General features: G+C 39.3%; 1 protein-coding gene across 1 annotated transcript; it reads right to left on the bottom strand.

The window, feature by feature from the left end:
• Positions 1-1,578: 1,578 nt before the first annotated feature.
• MAML1 (mastermind-like 1 (Drosophila)) lies at positions 1,579-22,889 on the bottom strand (the record flags this gene model as incomplete). Its single annotated transcript, XM_010284393.1, has 5 exons — positions 1,579-2,571; positions 4,674-4,788; positions 8,738-9,007; positions 11,344-12,756; positions 22,878-22,889. Coding segments are annotated over 5 exons (2,802 nt in total), but the record flags the coding sequence as incomplete, so codon positions are not given.
• Positions 22,890-22,894: the final 5 nt, after the last annotated feature.

The following is a 22,894-nucleotide window of genomic DNA, read 5'->3' as shown; positions in this document are numbered from 1 at the left end:
ATCCTTCACTTCCCTTCACCCACTCTGGAAAAAAACCCTCTCTCACACATCTCTGCAGTGCAGAAAACTCCTGAAGAAGCCAGTCTGTGTTGAAGGAAATTGCTTTTAAATCACAACGCTGGGTTTGGTTAGAAAGTTTAAAGGAGTCTTCCAAAAAAGTGGATTCAGAAAGGGAAGAGGTATTCGTGCATTTAAAACAAAAGGTTTCAACTTTATTTTCATTTTAAAATAAAGGTTAAGGCAAGGTGGTTTGTTGGTGGATAAGGGATTTTTTTGGTAGAAAGTAAGGACTTTGGAACACTGACTGTTCCCAGCGTGGTTTTTGTCCTTTTTGGGACTGACCCCAACATATGGATAGGAGGTCTCCTTGGGCTGAGCTGAAGAACCAGCATCTGCTTCAAGGGATATTAAAGTAGTAAATCCACCAGTCTATAGAAAGATTATCAAACTCGTAACCCAGTATTAAAAAAAATAGTATTTAAAGGGGGAGACTTCCATACTGGAGCAACCCTGATACAAGTATTCTCCCAGGCTGCCTGTGCTATTATTGCTGATAAGGACTTTCCATCTCTCAGCCAAATTGTTTTTTCCTCATTTTTATCCTGAAGTGACAAAGTCTTGTGCTCATTGCATCACTGCTAACTTTGGGGAATGAACTGATCTCAAAAGTTAGTTTTACTTTTTACAACAAAGAAAACTAGATGAGTTGTCATGAAGCAAAGCCTTCATTTAAATACAACTACCTTTGGAAATAAGTTATGAAGAAACAGGTGCAAAGTAAATGGCTTTACAATTCACGTTAAACCTACTATAGTTTAAAAGTTCTCCCATAAGAAATTCCCCCTTTAAACACAGCAAGGTATAAGCCAAGAACTGTGCCTCTACAACAGAGTGCAAACCGCAGCTTAAAAGACTACAATCTATTAAGACAACTACCTAGACTAACTGGCCAGGTTTTAATACTTTCTTTCATCTATCACCAGCATCGAGAAATATTTACCGTGAAATATCACTTGCTTATTGAGAGTACAGGCACATGCTTCAGCGATGGGGAAAAGAAACAATTCAAAACATTTTGCAAGCGTACTCAGGTGCATAAAGCCTCTCCTCAAATAAAAAGTCAGAAGTTTGATGACAGTACTATAATGGCATGTCAAGCTATGAACAAATAATGATTGCAAGTAATAGCTGCAGGAGACTAAGCCTTGAACACAATCTGTGCAACTATTTGCTTTCTTTCTGCACTATTACTGTGGAGTTTTATTTTTAAATAATTAAGAAATTTAATTTTAGAACACTGCAAGTGAGATTTCTGAAAGGCTGGCTAGTATGCACACAATTTTTTTTGACCTGTTCAAGTGTGTGACTCCTCAGAAACACCAAGATAAAGAGCACTATCTCTGCAGACCTGCTCGGTGCGCCATTACCATTTATCAATACTCATTGAGAAGCAGCTCCAGTCCCTTTCCCAACCATTTATCTCTAATGCCTGCAAGTCTCCTCAATGCCACAGGTTTTTTGGTCCAAGTGTTGTTTATATTTCATGAAATAATTAAAACATAGAACCCCCACCCCTATTTTAATGAGTTCCTAACAGTTCATCCAAATCATTCATCCACTCCTCTGAAGTCCTGTTTTTCAGCAAAGAGTCTATCAGATCTGTGTCACCAGTTAAGTTCTGAAGTCCATTATTGCCTGACTGGCCGCTGTAGGCAAAAGGCAGCTCTTGACTGGTTGTCCTCACAGGGTACCCTTGACTACAGTGCAGATTACCTCTGTTAGGCATTTGCTGATTTGGATTCTGGTTGAAAGCATTCAGATCTGGAACAGTCTGGTTCATGCCAGGCAAGACTTGCTGTGAGGGTACCTGTTGCTGTGTAGGTGGGTTTGTCCGCTGCTGTGCGCCTAAAGATGATGACAACATCTGCCCAGAGACAGCGGCATTCATGGAGGTCATCGGTCTGCTGGTGCTTAGGCTTACCTGAGGCATTCCTTGGGCAAACTGTTGGTTGGCCATCTTTAGATGAGTTTGCTGCATGTGGAAAGAGGAGCTGGCAGTAAATGGTCCTAAGCCACTGCTTGCTTGTGTCTGGTTGTTAATATTGGGGATACCTTGGTGTTGCCAAGATGGATTTTGAGCCCCCATAGCAGCTGGTACTCTTGCCATCTGTGGCTTAGATAAGGTTGGATTCAGTGCACCTTTATTGTGCTGCTGAGAAATACTTGAGTTTGCTAAGGTATTCTGTCCATACCCAGCAGGAACAGCAGCACCCTGGCCCAAGCTGCCTTGTCTCTGCATCGGTGGCTGTCCATTGGCACTCTGAGTTGCATGCTGGGGAACCATCTGTGTCATACCAGACGCTAAGTTGTATAATCCCCCTCGCTGAATGTTTTGCATATTGGTATACTGAGTCACCCCCCGATCCTGCTGACTGGAGCCCGACTGGAGCGGAGGAACAGAACTGTGCCCAGGTCCCATCTGAATCATGTTCTGGGTCTGAGGAAACATCCGTGGACTACTGGAGCTGGACTGTCCTAAATTACTGACCCCAGGCATGGCTGAAGATGACCCTGAAATACAAAGAAATATTTTGTGTATTAAATACTTCAGTTAACCAGAAACAAACTAGGCTTGTAGACACTATAATCCAGAAAGGAGGTGCAGCTGCATTTGTATAAACCAACCTATGCAATCAACACACAGACAGCAGTACTTTAATTGAAGATTGTCAACTGTTGCTCCAGTTAGCACCTCCACCTTGTTCGCAAAGAAAGATATGCCAATGTCCTAAAAAATCTGAATACCACTTCTAAGAGTTCAGCACCATCAATTTAAAAAACATCAAAGGCAGGACTCTGATATTTTTTTGTGAACAAAGGTATACACACATACTTTGAAGTGCATGCACAATTTGCTAGGCTGTTAAAAAATACTACTTAAGTGCACATACACATTGCCAGTTATTCTGTACATACACTGTGTATCTCATATCATACAACTGTAGGGTTTCCAGTCCTGTGTTTTGACAATTCCAGAAGTTTCTTCTTTTTTATATAACTTTCAGAAATTTTTGGTCAAGTATCTTTTGGATTTCCACAACAAAATAGTCCCTGTTAATATGCCATGCTGATAACCAAGCACGATTTGCAAAAATAAGTCTTCTCAGCAAAAAGTCCTTTGTTTTTGTAAATTCTGACTAAAAAAGTTTCTTCCTGTAGAAGAAACAGCACCCTACTTAAAGCAAAAAAATAGAAAAGCACTGTGGAGTGTAATGCATATAATCCACACACACACACTTCTTACAGTCAACCAAGGGAAACCTACCTACATTAATACTTTCTCTACTTTCAAATCAGAAAGTAAGCTGCAGAATTTTTTTCCTGTTTTAAGATAACTGAGGAACATTGGCTCTCTGTTATTAATTCTGTTTTTATTCAAATATAATTTTATTCAAATATAATGGAAATTACATTGAATTAATTATCAACAAACCACACCATAAGAACACCAATGTTACAGGGGAGGGAGGGGAGGAAGGAGTCTTACTGGAACAGTGAAGCGGTAGTACACATACCAGGAGTTAAGATGCAAAAAATAGTTATAACCATCATAACAAGGAAAAAACAGTTTTAATAATACTGATGTTCGTTATAGCAAAACTTACTCTATTTCTCACAGGTGTACTACTGTATTTCTGTAGAAGAGCATCAGGAGAAAAAAATGTTTCAGCACAATATTTGAAGGAGGCTACTGATCACTGTGTTAATTTTCAGTCAAGAAACAAAATCCAGTCATAGCTCTACTAGACACTGCATAGTCACAAACACTGTCAGAATGAGGGTATCACATTTCTATTTGCACCTTTTCAGTATTTATTTCTGGGGAATATAAAGAGTAAGGAAATAAAATGAAGGGAGTAAGTACTTTTTTTGTACTTTAGGTTTATGAAAAGAGACAAGTGGCTTCCTGATGCCCTGTTAAGTAAGGATTTTTCAGGCAAGGAGATGAGCTTTTACTGTTCTCTAGTTCTTCCACATTCATGAAGCTACTCCAGCTTCAGGTACCAACATCTTTTATTTATCAGCGTTAATACACTGAAGACATATCAAGCTGCTTCTGCTGCAAAAAAAAAAGTCATGTAGGACACTAACATGTAATGGAAACTCAAACTGCATTCCCTTCTAAAGGTAGCAGGAAGAAGAATATTAGAGAATTTTAAATTCTCTCATCCTAGTAGATGAGAGAAATAACACATCACTTACTTTTCTTTAATGAGGACCTGCTATAGATACAAGCAGTAATGATGTTAGGCTTCAGAAAAAAACCTGAATCCTAGTATCACATAAATATATGAAAGGAGAATTTACAACCTGTAAAGGGAAATGGTAGTATAAAAAGGCCTTTGGAACAATGAAGGGGCTTCAGAATTTTACCCATTTCCAAAGCAATATTCAGAATCAGAAGCTGAAGTTGTCCCAGATATTTGGGACAAGAGAAGCTGTTAATTTGCAACTGAATCAGAGTATAGGTCTAGAAGTTTTAAGGCACAGTGACGTGGAGAGATGTTGTAATAAATTAATTAAAAGCCATCCAATCCAGAAAATTTGAAGACACCTTGTTTTTTACTCCTGATATTTTTTCCGCCATTATTTCAATTGCCATGTTTACTTACCTGTGAACTGTCCAACCTGTTGCTGGTACGGATTCTGCGGTTGATCCTGATATTGGGGAGGCGGTCGAGTCAGATGCCTCTGCAGCTGTTGCTCTTGCTGCTGCCGCTGTTTCTCCTAGGAAAGGTCCAATGCAAGACAATTAGAAACCAAGTCAAGCTTTTTCCAAGGGTAACTATCGTGGATAAAAACAAGCTATCTGCACACTTTTATGTGGAGCTGGTAATTAAAGGGGCTTCTGCAGCCTTAAAGTCACTTCAGACCTTTGCTCTCAAGGTTCAAACACAGTTCATTTAATCTGATGAGCGACAAGACTAGGAACTCAAGAGGACAACTCAACAAGAGGACAACAGCATGCATTACAGGTGTTATTGCAATGCACGTCTGAAGCTTTTAAAAACATTGAAAATCTGAGATGTTAGTCTTTTAATCAGTAACATAATCAACAGGCATTTTTAGCAATGCTCTAAAGACACTAAAAGGTACAAAAAGCACAGAAGTGACTGTATATAAAAGAATTCACACTTTTTTTTTCTCCTTACCCCCAAGATCAATTTATTTTAGAAACTAAATAAAAGTGCAAGTCCTAAATATCAACAATGTTACACAGAAAAGTAAAAACTGAACATGTACATATTTTCTCACCCTTGTTTTAAAAAATTAAAAAAAAACTATACACAAACCCTTACGTACCACAGGTTTTCCAAGAAGATTATGGAAAACTTAAGAACTAAGTTTATAACAGAATCTATACAAGTTTTGTTTCCACTCTTCAAAACCATTTCCTTAACAATGCACCAATCAACTGTAACAAACCCTACTAACGATTCAAAATAACCTTGATTCAAAGTACCTTTTTTTTTTTTAAAAGAAAAAGCACATGCAACCCATACCTACTTTATCATAAAAACATTTGAAAAAATAAACCAAGCATATTTTCTATTAGGAACCTTTAGGGAAAATGAAATTTAAAGCCTTGAGGGGAATATCAAGAGTGTATGTACATGCACTAACAGTACACTTTGAGATCCTGACAGTGTAAACAGCCAAAAGGTTGATTTTACAATATAGAACATATCAGGCATAACATTTCTGGCTCTTCTTCCACAGATATCTTCAACCGGACTGAAATTCTGAGATAACTAACTAGTATACAATGCACAACTATCTACTTATCTAAAGTTGCACAGGGCACAGAAGGGGGCAGAAATTCCCTTCCAAGGGTACTGGGGTAAAGACACAAGCAATAAACCTTTGGAAAAAAAGAGACTACTGCAATGTAACAAATAGGCAGATACACATTACTACCATCCTTTTGAAATGTCTACAGCTAAGAAGCTGTTGAGACACGCAGAGGAATGAAGAGGGCAGGCTGCTTGACAGAAAGGACCTGCTACTTGCAGGACCAGTCAAACCTGAAAGAGGCTGACCACAGAAGCCAAGGAGAGATGCCACAGTTCTGAGAGAAACCAAGAGCTGCAAGAAGCTGGCTCAGAAAGCGGGGGGGGGCGGGCGGGGAAGAAAAAAAAGATGCAGAATACCAAATGTAAAGACAGCTTTGGTGTCACAGGGAATAGCACTGAAGCTACCTGAAACTGTAATTCTTCTGCAAAATAGAGATCAACTGATTCAGAAATCTTTTTGTAAAACTACATCCAGTATGACATGCATCCAAATACATAAATATCCAATTAGAATGCTAACAAGATCTAGCCTGACTGGGCAGCACAAGGGCAAGAAATGTGGCAAATGCAATCTCCAGGTCTGTTTAGCTCCAAAGCAAAGTCACTCCTTAATTGGGAGCAGAGTCCCAGTATCACTACACAGAGATAACAAGATGTAGAAGTTAGCTGTAGTTACCATAACTAGGACAGGAATAAAATATTTTCATAATACTGATATTTACCCACAGCAACATGTGCTGGCTAAGCAGCAGCAAACAGGTAGGGGGAAAAAAAAATATTTCAGCACTGAGATATGCTACTTATCACCCTATTAATATACCACCAGAGACTTCACAGAGGTCTGACACGTGCTAGGTCCATTACTTAGCTAAGGAAACCTACTGAGACACAGCTCTAATAAATGCCATTCACCAGTGATGCAAAAGTACAAGCAGGACGCCAACACCCCATATTTCCTTTCTCCCCACCTTCTTTCAAAGAGTACCTGTTTGTTAACGTTTTGTAAGAGTAACGATTAGTAATTTTTGACATTTGATATTAACACGCAAGGCATCAAAACATGCATAATTTACTAAAAAGTATTTGATTTATTTACATAAGTTTATAGATCACAGAAATCATACAGAAAGTATTATTTTATTGAAGACTTGGGCATTCTTTGTCTTCAGTCTTTGACAGTATTTTTATCAACATACGCAGTATTTCCACCACGATATTCCCTCAGCCCAAATTGTATTTTTTGCCCAAATACCAAGTATCTTTACCAATGTTCGTACAATTTGCTTTAAAACATTGCCAAGCACATTCTTACATTTTTATCTACACTAGGTCAAGAACTGAAGGGGCTTTTCTGTCACCTCAATCCAGTTCTCAATTTTAACTCAAGTCTCTAAGTGACCAAAAAAGCCATTAGCTAGGATTTGGCACAGCCACAGCTTCACAATACTGCAGATTCTACTACCCTGTTCCCCTCAAAATGTGCTCCCCAAACAATGTTTCACATGTTTTCAGTTCAGAGGAGAGCGTATAATTTCCTTCTTTCTTAAATAAAGCTTCTGATGGACAGTTGCTGCAATAAAAGTTAAGGTGTCCATACACACATAACCATTACATGACCTTCTCTCACCATCTCTATTTTCCAAACTATTATTACAGTGAAAATCCTATCTACCAGGATAACAACTCCCAACTCTAAAGATGAGAACATTGAGATTTACCACCTTTCAACAGTGCTGAAAATTAAGGAAATTGCACTTTCCCAACTGTTATTAGTTGAAGGACTCCAGAGCATTTAAATTTTTAATTTTTTTTTTTTTTTTTTTTTTTTAAATTCTCAGGGCTAAATGCAGTTTTGTTTTGTTTTTTTCATTAAACCACCAGCTCTTTCTTTTCTCTCCTATTATCCTCAAAGACAATGCTTTCCATGGCTCTTCCATCCCCTCCTACCATTATCTTCAAAGACAAATCTTTTCAGCAGTACAGATCATAACACTTTTTCCAGAAGATGTGAATACCAGGGTCTCTCTGGGTCTCATGAACCTTCTTTGGAAATTCATCTTCCCCTTCCTCCATATCAGACACTGACAATTTGTATGTGCAGTGCCAGTGCCTGGAACATGCCTGCATGGACTTTTAAAAATGCAGAAAAGCACCAATGATGGGAATAAGGCCCTTTGGGCTGATTCCCAGCTGAAAGACTTGCAAAAGTTTTAAAGCTTGGAAAAGTTCACACAAGGAGCCTGTTTCCTTGATAGAGGATAAAGCAGCTTTCTGCAGTCTCATGAACAGCAGAGTTAAATTCTTTTGGCAGGATAAGATGCAAGTTGGATGCAGATGTCTAATTATCTTCCCCAAATAAACAAGTGAAAGATGTTTTAAAATTTCAAACATGAACTGCTGTGGCTCTCACAGGCAAGAAAGGCAGAGGGCACAATGAGCTTACAGAGTCCCTTGTTCGTGGCTTCCATTTTTAAAGCTCTACAAAACACATCAACGGTAGTTCAACCTTATCTTTTATTTTTGCTCTGATTTAATTTGCCTTTTTTCTTTCACAAAGAATTACACCATTGCTGGTACGATACCTTCTCTCCATGTAGGTATTGTCTTGCATTTTCACATTACTCAATTCTACCTGTTTTTTTTCTTTTCATTCACCACAGTGCCTTGTAACAACAGGAAAAATAAGCCTCTGCAATCAAATGCTATGCGTTTCGGTTACTTTTATAGAAACATGAAACAGCAATTATACTTATGATACCTAAGCACCTTGCAGTTTACACTCCTTATTTTGTAACGTGATGACTATTCAACAAGATCTCAAATGCTGTTTCAGTCCAAAGCAAATCAGTGCAATGAAAGAAAAGTCTGCTGGCCCCTCTCACCTGCTCAGCCAGAAGATGTTGCTGTCTCTGCTCCATTAGGAATTGCTGCTTCTGTTGCTCCATGAGCAAGTGCTTTTGCTGCTGCTCCCTCTGCTTCTGCTGGTCCATCAGCATTTGGTGTTGCTTCATCACTGCTGCTTGCTGCTGATTGCTGAGATAAGGTGGGTTGCTGTGGTTACCTGCCATGGAGACGTTGGGAGCCTGGGCACCCACGCCAGGGCCCGGGACAGAAACGGGAACGCGAGGAACATTAGGAGAAGGGGTTTGATCCTGCAGGATAGAAAAAGTGACCTGAGTTACAGAAAGAGGTTAGTCCACCAGAATTTAGAAACCATGTGTAGTTACACAGATGAGGAAAGGCACTTTCATGGTGATGACCATGATCTGTGTCATTTTCATCATTTTACAGGGTAAGGAAGAAATACTTTATAAACAAAGTCTACACAGAGAGGGGAATTATAACACATCTCAGAAAAACAGAAATTGTCAATTATTGCTCATTGGTACATTTGCACTATTTAATAAAAATTAGATCAGTTCCTTGTATTTTGCCATCTTTATGCAACAGCTTCTTCACTTGGGAACCTTCTAACGGAAACGGCAAAGCATGATACAGTTTTCAGTTCAGATAACTAAAGACAGCCAAAAACCCATTTAGTGTCAATTCAGAGTTAAGGTCAGAAGCTCCACAACAGTCAGGAACAGAGGCTTTAACTTCAGTCTCAAAGTACTTCCCAAACTCCATCTCAAACAGGTGCGTATAGCTCTGTGTGCTTCTGCTCAGCCAGAGGAGCGGCACCCGTCACAAACAGCAATTCAAACACACCATCTTCAGTTAACTTTGGTAGCAGCTTTTCAAATGCGATGTTTTAAATTTTCGTTATACAGAACATTTATTTAAATCCTGCCTCTTCTGTCAACATTTACTTCGGCAAGTGTTTATGCCTCCCCTCCTAAAGTTACTTTTTTTTAGTATCAGAGTATTTACTATTTGCAGGTGAAGGGGAAGGCGGCTATCACTGATCAAAACGAGTCTTAATGCGTTTTTCCAGCAATTCAATCATCACCATATTCCACTGAGAAAAATAATACTACAGATAAGCCTGTTGTTAATTTTTCCATAAGTCTGCTTTTTTTTGAGATTGGAACTTGGGACATGCAAAAATAACATGGAACGATTATCATTCAAGATCTGACGCTGTCCTCTTTGTACCAGCAAATCCATTTGAAATTTGACATTTTTTATCATTTTTAAGTACAGTTCAGCCTCATCTCTACACAAACAAATACTACTTTCAAGTTTAGAATTCAGCTAATGGGTTTAGCTGTTAGTTCTCACTCTCTGTAGTTTCATAAGAAATCATGAGTCAAATATAGGTCACGCTGTGCTAAGTTGTTCTACATCCAAGCTTTTGAGAAACTCTCCAGAAGCATTCATCAGCATTCCTGTTAATTCAGTGCAAGGGTGGCAGTGTAGATGCAAGGTCACCCTCATGTTCTTCAGTGAGGGGGAGATGTGACATACACAATCACCTCTACCTTTCCCCTTCTTCTTCCATCAAAATGTTGTTAAGATTGTTACTTCTGCTGGCTTTTAAAGATACTAACTTTTTGTGCCTTATGAAGCACATATTGATGTCAGATTTTTATTTGTACATCAGCATGGTCTTTATTTTTATCTGACTAATCAGATCTTTTTACAGGTTTTTGTTTTGTTGAGGGAACATATGGCTCAAGTTGGACCTCCAACAGCTTTTGCTACAAGAGCTTTAATCCTTATAACAAAGAACTTCTTTCTCAACAAGCCCTCTAGTATGGGCATTGCAGGCACATGTTACAGAATCCCAATGAGTCTATACTGCCCATCCACTATGTAAATTTTCACCTACAGCATACCTGAAGTATCAGTTATATATAAGGCCAAAAGAAGCACCATCTGGAATTTTCCTTCACAGGAAAACCTGAAGCATACTGCTTCAAGTGGACAAATATTACTATTCATTCTTAAAGACATATTCCTCTCCTATGCCATGCTTCCCAAATCCCCAGAGACTTAACCAGTAACAAATTCTTAGATTTAAAAAGCCCCAAGGAACACCCAAGAAATGAGGAATGCAGTCCCCTCTTCCATCTGTCTTCAAAAAAGCAGCAACCGAAGGATGTCTTTTTATAGTAAGCCAGCTCTGACACAAGTAGGGACCAAAAACAAGGTAAAGAAATCAAAGCTTCTTTGAGAACACTGTATAACACTACAGCTTTATAGGAGTTATTTTAGGCGAAAGTTTACAAAGCATCTATTTATCTTTGTAAGTAGCAGCTTCTATAAAGCATGACATAATTTGTTGCCCACAAAGTATATTAAGCTGGAAATCACACATTACACCACATGACCTAGAACTGAGTATTAAAAACTGTGCCCAGCGGAAAATAGAGCCTTGATTCTTGTCCCAGCTTATTGCATATTATCATTTTCTTCTTTGAAATCATGCGGCAGTTGTTTTGAAACAATACCAAGTAGTCTGTATTCTAGTCTTACCTATCCAACACCCTCTTGCAAAACCTTAAATCTGCTACTAAACAAAGGTAACAAAACCCAGAACATTCACCTGACTGTGCGGTAGCCGGTAGGCAATGTTTCCAGACTTGGGTTTCAACAGGATCATCCCATTTTGGTCATCACTCACATGAGACAGCGGTGCCTGCTGGCGCTGTTGGATGTATGCCAGCATGGGAGACTTGTTCTGACCAGGTACTGTAACCCCCTGTTCACATTCTGCTTTGTAATGTGAAAGAGGTTTGGTGTTCCCATAGTCTAGCATAGAGCCTTGACTATTCACAGGGTTCTGGTTCAAGCTGTTTTGCTGATGACCCAAAATGTTCACATGGTAATTGCCTCCAGCTCTAGGTGAGCTTTTATTTCCCATACTAGGCATCATGAGTTTCTGACTGTTGAAGTCTGGCTGGTAAACTGATGGGCTGGTAGGATTTTCCATGGTATATGGGACAGCCAATGGACTATGAGAAGGTCCAGACTGTTGCCACGTAGACATCTGATTCGTTTGGTGGACTTGTGAAGCTTGTTGCTGGTTCTGCAACATCTGGTCTCTCTTCTGCTTGGCAGCAATCTGCTGAAGTTGATGAGCAGAAGACATTTCTTTGGCACTTCCTGCACCCTTCCCAGGTAACAACACATTGGGGAGAGGCCTCTGGACGTTCTGAGAGTGGTTTGATGCCTGCATCATGGCCTGACTAGGATTTTCAGTCATTGACTGACTGGAAGGCTGAAACATAGCCTGAGAACTACCAACCGCTGGAGAAGCTGTGCTTACAGGTACAGAAGCAGCACCAATAAATGCTGGACCTGAAGAAGTGGATCTAACCTGGGGAGATCCCATCTGTTCCTGTTCAAAGGGTGCTGGGGAAAACTCAGTCTTTATGTTAATGTCTTGTGGTAATGGAGTCTGTGCAGCTGAATTTGAAGAATCTGTGTCTTTTTTCTCTTCAAAGTCTTCATTAAAGAGATCCTTCATGTCTTCATCGGGCACTGATCTATTAAGCTCCTCAATAAGTTCCTTCCATTCTTGCTCATTAAGATTAAGGTCAGGCATCAAGTTATTCTGAGATATAGAACTCCCTGCTCCAGCAATCATACATGGAAGATCATCTACAGGCTCCTGCTTCAGCTCTTTGTTCAAGCTCAGAGGAAATGAGTCATCTGCATCACCACCTCCATTCATTTGCAGGCTGGAATCTGGAAGACACTTCTTGCTGATGCCATCTAGTCCCATCGGATGTTTTCCATTAAGTTGTAAGGTATCTCCACTGCCAGATTTCTTGTCAAGATGATGGAGTGGAGACACAGGGGGCATTCCATTGGAGGAACCACCCACTCCGCCAAGACCATCATCGCGACGCAGTTTCTTGGACACAGAAAATACATCACCATAGCCATTCTGCTGGTCTCCATTCTGAGGGGAAGCAGCACTGTCAAGCTTTCTTTTCACAGTCTCATGGAGCTGCTGAAAAAAAAGGAAGGTTTTCGTTATTTAGTTTTATGTTTCATAGGTTTTTTATTTCTTACCAGAACATTGTCTAGCTCTGAATAAAAAGTTTTAGGGAAAAAAGGTTAAAAGAAGGTTATATCTTTGCTTTGATAAGATTTGTTCCACAAGTCATCACATGAGATGACTTCCTTACTATAACATCTTAGGGTAAACTTTCAAAAATATGTACTATATCAAATAGAGCCCCCCTTCTTCAAACACAACCAAAAGCTGCCACACACTTTGACAACAACAAAAACTTGAGAAATGGCTGTGAACTGGAATATATTACGATTTTTCCCATTCAAAATAAAAAAGACTATTTAAGGTGGTTAATATCCAAATTTTAGATAAGAATAAAAACCTGTATTTTATTTGGCCCGTGTACACACAGTATAATTGTTCTTTGAGACTGCTTTATAAAGCAGCCTCACATTTAAATATTTAGAGAAAAAGAGGACAATTTTTCTTGTGATTGTAATTTTTAGAGAAGAACTATGTATATAAGTTTTGTACACAATCACATTTTTGACAGTACAGCAAAACCAGTTTGTTACTAAGCGACCACTGTTTCACACTTATGTAAAATGCAATTCAGAGGTCAGTCAATTCTGTCACAGCAGACTAAGTTTATTCCTTTCCTCCTTTCTCACAGAGTATTTGCCAGCTGCTCCTCTTTGCCCTGTGACCACCAAAGCCCCAACCAGCTCAACAGTTGGCTTCTCATAGCTAGTGAATGCACATATTCTTTTTCTTGTAGTGCCACCTAGAAGCAACCAGAGGTTACAGCAACAGTTTTACAACCAGAGTTTGAGAGCCTTTGTTCAACTCCTCTTTCCTGGCAGCATTCTTTCAAATATAAATTTCTTTCCAGTCACCTCAAAAACATCTGAAAACAGAATTCATGCACACATCAAAGATGACTATAAACTTTTCCTTCCCTCAGGTGCATTCTGTAAAAAAGGTTGTGCTTTGCTTGTGCTGGAATCCCTACCCCAACACAGACAAACCTGTAGAGCAGAGACGCTGCTCGAACAGAGCAGTCTGCTTAAAGAGGGAAAGCTCCCATCAGCTCCCCTGACCTGTACGAGATGCCTTTGAACATCTCAGCAGGACACACGAGAAGAATCCCCGCAAAAAGCCACCCGTCTGAAGCACGGTTCTCTGAACAACAGTCCTCTCAGATAGCAGAAAAGCTGCTCATTAAACAAACCTCAAGACAAGTATGCTCAGTTTAATATTACTTGCAGTCTCCACAATGCAGTCCACTAACCCTTGGGGAAAACTGTCTCATCCAAGAACAAACAGGGGAAACCTCAAGAACTCAGCACTCAAGCAAAAGGTTGTATTTAGAGCTGGCATAAATTATCAGATTAATTTTACAGCACTTGCCTGGGCAACAGCATTCTTTGATTGAAGGACAGAAGGACTGGTTCACAGTTAATTGTTTTAATTTTTTTTTTTTTAAATAGTCCACAGTTAGCTGATCTTCAGAAAAAACACTATTTATTTAACACTTGCATAGGTAGCAGCAAAATCTTATTTTTATCTGGGGGATAGACTGCAGCTTCCCAGGAGACCATCTAGATCTTCTAGATGGTTCATGGAAATAACAGCAGAATAGCGAGATCAGCAAAAGACGTAGTAGGATGAGGAGAGGTGTACATTTGCAGAGGAGGCTGGAACTTGAATTCTCTTAATTTGAACTTTAGGTCTACAGCTTGGAGTAGCAGATCTAGAGTGAATTTTTCTAATACCAACTTGAAAGAATAATGGAAATTTACTTTTCTATAAAAAAGGCAAAACAACAGAAAGCAAGGAAGCCTCAGCTCCATCACAACACTTGGTTTCCAGCAAGTTTCCCATTGTCTACTTAATACTCCAACTGGAAAAACCGAAGGTCAAGGTGGATAAGTAACTTGCCCAAGGTCATATGATGAGTCAATCACTCAAAGTTTGGGAATGGATCCTCCTTAATTCTAAATCATTAGGGAAAAAAACACACATTCCCTGAAAGCTGACATACAGGTAGTAACTTAGTTTTGTACACTAAACATATTCTTCTCATAGTTGAAGCAAATTTCTATATTAAAACAAAATATATGTCCATTGGAGTCACTGCTGTAATTATAATTCATACAGACAACTCAAGGCAACTAGGATTTCAGTAGCATTATAGCTATAATTGCACACAGCTCTTCACAAGCTGCAAAATCCACTTGGGCTGGACAAATATTCCAGAAGTTAATCTGTGTTAAGGTCTTTGCTACTGTACCACACCAGTTGCAATATATGTAGCTAACTAGTCTAAAATTAAATCATCCATGCTTATAAGCTACACTTACTGCAGTTTGGAAAAAGATACAGACCCCTAATACCCATCACAGGCTCTTTCCATCAATAAAAACACATAGGAGCTTTCATATCTATACAGGTTTCATAGAATCATAGACTCTTTGGGTTGGAAGGGACCTTTTCAGGTCATCTAGTCCAACCCCCTGCAATGAGAAGGGACATCTTCAACTAGATCAGGTTGTTCAGAGCCCTGTCCAACCTGACCTTCAATGTTTCCAGGGATGGGGCATCCACCACCTCTCTGGGCAACATGTGCCAGTGTTTCACCACCCTCATTATCAAAAATTTCTTCTTTCTATCCAGTCAAAATCTACCCTCTTTTATTTTAAAACCATGACCCCTTGCCCTACTGCAACAGGCCCTGCTACAAAGTCTGTCCCCATCTTTCTTAGAAGCCCCCTTTAAGTACTGGAAGGCTGCAATAAGGTCTCCCTGGAGCCTTCTCTTCTCCAGGTTGAACAACCCCAACTCTCTCAGCCTGTCCTCATAGGAGAGGTGTTCCACAGGGGGGATTTAACAGCCATAACACTCAGGTATCTGATTCTTAGTGATATCTTAACTTTAGTTGCTTTAGACAAAGTCCTTCTTTCACCTACAATTATATTCCTTTGTCAAAAAATGAGATTAAAGAAAAAAAAAAAACTTTAATAAATTCACTACAGTAGGAAAATTTGGGAGTGACTCCTTCCAGTCTTGTTTTACCTCAGCTAAACCTAAGATTATTTGAAAGATTTCCCTACCTGTACACGATGGCCAAGAGACTCATAGGAAAGAAGAAAATCTGCTTATCTTCTATCCATATCAGAAAAGATTGAGCTCAGTTTGTAACCAGGACACTTAACTTCTGAATTTTAGAAGCTACTCAGCAACTATACTTGCATCCTATTTCACTTTTCACATTAAAGAGAGTAAAAGCGTACTGGGCTACTGTGGCAGTAAGTCTACACTGAGATTTATGCTACTGTAGTTAGCTATCTACAATACAGCCAGCTAACCAACTTAAAACTAACCTAGTAACAGTGTTCCATTTTCTACTTCCTTTCTTCTCTCAAGAAAAGACAGTGCTATAAAAATTTGCAGGAGCCAGAAGTTATAGGTTGCTTCTCCTCTGCCATTAGAAATATATCCTGATACCTTCTATTTACTCATGGTTAATTTTGAGTAACAGAAGCTGAAATTCTCATACCAAATAAATTCATATAACTACACTGCAAATAATGCACCTTTCTCTTGTGAAATTCCTTTTTTATATGCATTTCTTGCATATTATCTCAGCTTTTGATTTCCTAACAGAAAGAGAAATGTTAAATTCAGTTCTTCCCCAATTTGTCTGCATCTATCCAAATAATCTGGTTTGGGGGAAAAAATAACAAGGAGCATGTTAGATACAAGTCAGACTGCAAGCTATCTACATATCAAGCTGCTCCAGAGTTCTCAAGGCAAGAAAAACCTGTTCTCTTTTGCCAAAACTCAAAAAAAAGAAAGAAGAAACACAGACAAAAGTAAAGAAAAGCTTGCTACTCACTAAGAAAAACCCCTTTAGCTTTAATTTTATTGTCCACTATGATTCTGCAAGGCACAGTGGCCCTCTGGTAGGCTGTCCGTGGTTTCCTGATCAGAATCAATCAATTTTATTTATAACACGAGCCAAGCCTTTCCACTGTCACAAAATTGGATACAGAAATATATTCCCATTTTCTCAGCCTACTCAACTTCCCAACAAAAGATGTATCTCCAAGATCTCTGCTATTTAGCTTTGCCTAAAACTATCACTCCAAAAGCATTTATCCAAAGTATTAAAACCAATATAGGAACAGTGCAAAGAAAGGGATCTAAGCAGGCCTCAAGTCCTTGGCCCAAGACAGGACAATACAGTTTCTCAAAGAGCCACTGAAGAGCCATAGGCTGCACTTCCTCCACATCAGAGCTGCATTTTATTCACATGAGCAAAACAGACAGTCCTCAACGTGACAATAAATACACTTAGCAGGAGCCAAGTCAGGCCATACTGTGCATTCCTCATGTGAGGAACATAAACTGATAAAGCCCTGGTTCCATCTGTCACAACAAAAGGGGTGTCCAACACAAGGAGCCTCTGATCATATAATTCGCAGTACACATTGTACTTTACTAGGACACAGGACCACAATGCTGGAGACAAATGCATGCCCAGTCAAATGACAAGGCTTCCATCGGAAAATGGACAGCGCACAAATAATTTTGATAAGCTATATTCAATCTCTGTCTTAAACCCACCAGTTTTACCACAATGATGCTCAGCTGCATCATGGTCTTACTGCAGGGGCAAGCTGACAGACTTCATAAAAGCTGTCCACAAACTACCACGGAAGCTTAACAAGAAGAAATTGGAAAGGCTTTAAAAGTAAAAAAACCTAATAAACTACACAAAAAAACCTTAGAAATTTTAAAACTAAAAATCTTTTAAACTAAAAAAAAAAAAAGTTGTTTGGGTTTTTGGGGGTTTGTTTTTTGGGTGGGGGTTTTTTGGGGTTTTTTTTTAAGATAAAAAGATTATTCCAGGAGTCAAAACATCAGTGTGAAACACTCAATACCTGAAACTAGTTTTAGATAATAATCTGAAACCAATCAATGCATTAGAACTTAACAAGCATGAAAATTTACTTCATGTTGCTGGCTTGAAACCAAGAAATCCTTCACAATGTAGAATTTTTAAACTAAAGACAGTCAACTAAACTACTTTTGTAAAGTAATCTGTTATGATTTGAGTCCTGTAACTGAAGACAGTAAAATATATATAAAATAGAAACTGTATGCAAGTTTCATTTTTTTCTGAAAAAACACCTAGTGAACATGGCAGAAACAAAACTTTAAAAAAGTCTGGTTCTTACGCTGTGCCTTTTAGGCTCCATATAATGTTCTTGTCTAGTTTTTTTAAAGCATCTGTTAGAGATTGAAATATTCTTACAGGATTCAATAGAGCTTTAAGTTTTTCTATTTTATTCGGAGTAATTTTACCATTTCAGTCTCAAAATTATGTCTACAAGGATTTGTCATGAAATACCAGCAGGAGAAATATAACGCTGGCCATTTGCAAAGAAGAAACACTGTATTACTCTTGAAACATAATAAAAATCTAGTTCCAATATGCCTCCTAGTTAGATACCAGCATTCTCACCTAGAAGGGGAAACCAGAATAGAATATATCTGTTTTTCTGACGTGGAAGTGGTAGTATTGCAGCACAGACAAGCTCCCATGAACCAGAGCTTACAGTAGGTCCTCTAAAGAGACAGATTCTCCTCTCCTGCTTGGCCAAGGACAGGAGCAACAAAGATGACAACCTCTTAAGACAGAACAACAATGCAAATATCAGAAAATGTAGTGCATGAATTTTGGATAGAAAACGTAACATTTTGACTACACAACATAGTAAGAACCTTCCATTTACTGTGCATCCACTCACAGCTGTCAAAGTTGCACTCCCCCTGCAAGGAAAGCATTTTATTACCCAGTGTGTTCCTGCATTCTGCTGTGTTGTCAGAACCAAACTGCTGGACTAATTTTAATTTTGACTTTTACTTTAATTCCAGAAGACTTTTGTATTTGGGTGACTGCCTGCTGGAGTGAAGAAGGGCTGTGGATATGCACATCTATAAATATCCCAAGCCTGCATTAGTCACAAGGGGCAGCTTCTGCTACAGGAATTGTTCTGCTGAATCAAAAAAACTGCTGTGCCTTCAGCTGCAGTGCCAGATCCTCCACCTCGCCTGAACTTAAACAGCAGCAGCAGCAGATCAGTCACTCCCAGATCCTTACAATTTAGGAAGCATCACTGCATATCTAACTAATCTAGTAAGGGAAATGTTTCAAACATACAACAATATCTCACAGAGAATTAAAAGGAGACAAAGAAAAACCTGTCTGAGTTGTTGGGCAACAAACTATCAGACCTGTCAGCAAAAACAAACACTGGTGGCAAGACTGCACTGCATTATAGTTATGTATAAATAATGTGGAAATAATTTGCTATTTTTGTGGTAAAACATAATTTCACAATTTAACACCCCAATACCACAGCTCACACAAAAATGAAGTCTTCTGCATTGTTAGTGTACCAGCCTGAGTTTCCTTAGTGGAATGTTATTAAAGCTTGTCAGTACAATCCAGGCAATCTATTCCCTTTGATTTATTACTTTAGGTCTTTTCAACTACGGAGCATTGCATTGCTCTCCTTATACTTAAATGCCTTTTTAAAACTTACTACTTTGTGCCTTTGCTTAAATTAGAACTTGCCTATTTTTAACGTAAAAACTTCTATTGCTCCCAAATACATGTGGCTCTTCTCTTTAACACTTGCTTTAACACAAACCATTCCCAAGACAGGCCACCGACTAGACCTTCTCTGCCCATTCCAGAAAGACTGTTTGTGGTTTTGTGTCAGTTCTAGACAAAGCAAGCCATCCACACAACTGCTCTCAGGTGGGGAAAAAAACAGCAAGAAACAGGGAGAGGTCTCCTTCCAAGAGACCACATCATAAAACAAGGAGTGGAGATGAAAATCCAGATCTTGCCATTCTCATTCATGTGTCAAAGAACCACTTTCTGTCCAGCTCAGTGATAGTACAGAGAAGTACAAGGCAGCCAACCTTTTCACCGCAGAGAATTTAAACAGCATTATTAGAATTAACCTTCTCAAATCAGAACCTGGCAAAGAGGGAAAAAAGTGCTAGGGGCCAAGTCCCTTCTCTTCCCAACTTCCCTATTTGTCAAAAATGTAAGATTAACACAAGGGACGATATGTTACCCAAACACTAAGCACCTTCTACTTTGACCATAGTCTTAGTAATGTCATCTTAAACAACAGGAATATGAAGTAAATGTCAACATTTGTATTTCCCATTAAATAATGGTCTCAAAATTTTAAAAAATAGAAAGCTAATAAATGTTTCATCTTTTTCCTCAAATGAAGGACAGGCCTACACGGTGCACAAACCATCCAATGTATTTTTGTATCAATACTGCATTCTCTGGCTTTCTGCAGCTCAATTTTTAGAGCTGCTTAGTACGAAGGCAAAGGAGGAATCTGCCCCTTCTGCTTGTAAACAAGATCCATCCAGCTTCAGGGTCTAGACAGAGGAAAGATTAATGGAAGAGAAAACAGCCAATTTTTGCCACGTGAAAAATCATACAAGACATTAAGAAGGAAGCACCAGTGCTATCCTGTTCCCCATGACTATTCTGAATTTGCAGAAGATGCTCTGAAGTACAGCATATGGGAGTGCACACATTGTCCACTGTCCACACTCATGGCAGTGCAGCTTCACGTCCTTCTACTACAAGCCCTCAGATGTTATATCACAAACCATTTACATTTATTTACATGAGTTGCTTTCTCTTTCAAGGACCAAAATAAGTACTTCGTTAACTTTCAACACAAACTATCAGTTTCCAAGAGAAGATTCATATGCAGCTTCATGGAAAACTCTGGATCATAACAGCAGTGAGAGCTGATATAATGCATGTTTCACCGATCTAGCAGCATTCTTTTGAAAGGAATGTGTCCAGGGTATTTTAAAACAAGGTAATTTTGGTGTTAATCCAAACTTTATTGAATATTGTAAACCAAACCCACGTATTTCCCGTACAGAGCACATGCTTGGTCTTGATAACAGCTACATGATTGCTAGAGGTAAAATACCAACCTAGAGAGGTACCTTTTATGCCAAAGGAATGAAATTATCAGCAAGGTTTTTTTGTTGTTGTTTTTTTTCAAAACTTGAATTACTAAGCAAACCAACTTTATACCCTAGTAACGAGGTGATGAATCAGCAGCTGCAATTAAGCTTACAGTCATGTACCCTAGGAAGGAAACAGCAGGCCAGCACGAGGAAGAGTCATTCATACACTAAAACCCTCTTCTGTTGTGTAAATTGGCCACTGGCAGCAGCTTCCTGTACAAGAAGGGCTTCCCCAGATGTGCAGTGTACTTCAGAACCTTGCTGCTGTTGAGAGTCCTCATTATAATGGATGCTAATTAGATCAAATCCACATCCAAAGCAATTTAAAAGAAACAACACCAATGAATCAAAGGCATCTTTCTTTTAGAAGATCAATATGAAGACGTGTGGTGGCAGTTTAAGCAACAGGATTTGACATGCTAAAGAGCTCTGTGTGTAACAAAATACGCATTATTAATGGATAGAGCCCCATATGCAAAAAGCCTTAGAGCCCAGGCAGGAAATAAATAGAAATCCCACCAAGCCTTTAAATAATAAATTATGAGTTTGAGTCATTTTTGTTCTGATACAAGTTTACATTCAAGATCAGCCTACTAAACAACAGCTACCCAGAAAGTTTCACAGAATCACTGCCAGGAATGCACAAGGTTTCCTCTCTTCCTCAAAGACTCTTCTTTAACAACCATCTGAAGTGCTCTAACTGTGTCACAAGTATCGTAGTCTTTAGAAAAGTCAGTTATGTCCTAGATTCTCATATATATATTAGCAAGAATAGAAACAATTCACCTGAATGACATTTTCAGTTAACCTTGTAAATACTACAAACTGCACACATGCTGCCTAGTGCTAGTTACATTAAAGCTGACATCGATGCACTCCATGTTTCGCTATTTCACATCATGTCCAGTCATACCCAAGCATACAGTAAGCTCTATCATGATTCCATTTTAAAAACTTTAACTAAATGAGGTGTAAGAGGATCACATCCTCCTTCGCTTCTAGCCTGATCAAACACACATACCACCTTAAAAACATGATTTAATCTGTACGTTAACAGAGAAATGTCTCAGGTTAATCCAGTATCCCCTTTTAAAGACACACAGAACAGTACTGTATCATTTTCATGCAGGCCACCATTTAGAAATACCTGGTTTTAAGGAAGACAGGCATTAAGGCAGGCAACCTTTAAGAGGTTATCCTACTAACCTACATTACTGACACATTAGTACGCAGCAGTATATTTAAAGGGCTCGGAATAAGTTAAGCAATAGCTATCTTGATATACAAACAGAGCTGTATGAACATATCCTGACAACCAGAAATGCTAGAGAAGCCAGAGAAACATTAAGATTTTGAGCTAAGCCAGTTTTTAATGGGTGGAGTGGGATTCCCATAGTGTTCACACCCACTAGAGCGAGTGGCAAATAAGCAGCTGCTTTTCCACCGAGATTCCTTCCAATATATACCAGAATTAATAGACATATTATTTGTCTTTAAAATTACCACTCAGTAACAAGCATATCCTTATCAAGTGACTCCACTAAATCCTGACAGCCTAAATCAAAGACATAAGCAAGCAAGCAAGCAAACGAACAAAAAATCCAAAACTGCCGCTGGATTAATGCTCCCCTGACAGTTTCTGCAGGGACGTTTTATGTGAATTAGCCAGAAACACAATACACAGAACACTCCTCTGAATGACTGTAACCATCACAGCAGGCCACCCTCTATTCCTACCACTGCAGGCAGTTTTCAGGTACTTTTCCAGCGCGCAAAGGTGACGAGAGAAAGCAAGACGGCCTTTATCCGCCGAGAAGTTGTAACGGAGCAGACGCGCGTACTCCGCAGAGCAACACCGACCTCAGCCCTCCCACCACAAGCCATCTCACCAACCCCGAGAGCTCGTTTTCCTTCCTCCATCCGGTGCCAGCTCCGGAGGAGAGGTCACCGTGCCAGCCGGGCACGACCGCACCGCCCACCGGCTCCCACCCGGGCCCCCAGCTGGGAACGGGCCGGCTCCTTACCGCGATCAACGTGCTGC

Source organism: Phaethon lepturus, unplaced genomic scaffold, assembly GCF_000687285.1.
Source record: "Phaethon lepturus isolate BGI_N335 unplaced genomic scaffold, ASM68728v1 scaffold303, whole genome shotgun sequence".
Lineage (NCBI taxonomy): Eukaryota > Metazoa > Chordata > Aves > Phaethontiformes > Phaethontidae > Phaethon > Phaethon lepturus.
Note: the sequence above shows the minus strand (reverse complement) of the source record. Positions and strands in the feature narration are given on the sequence as shown.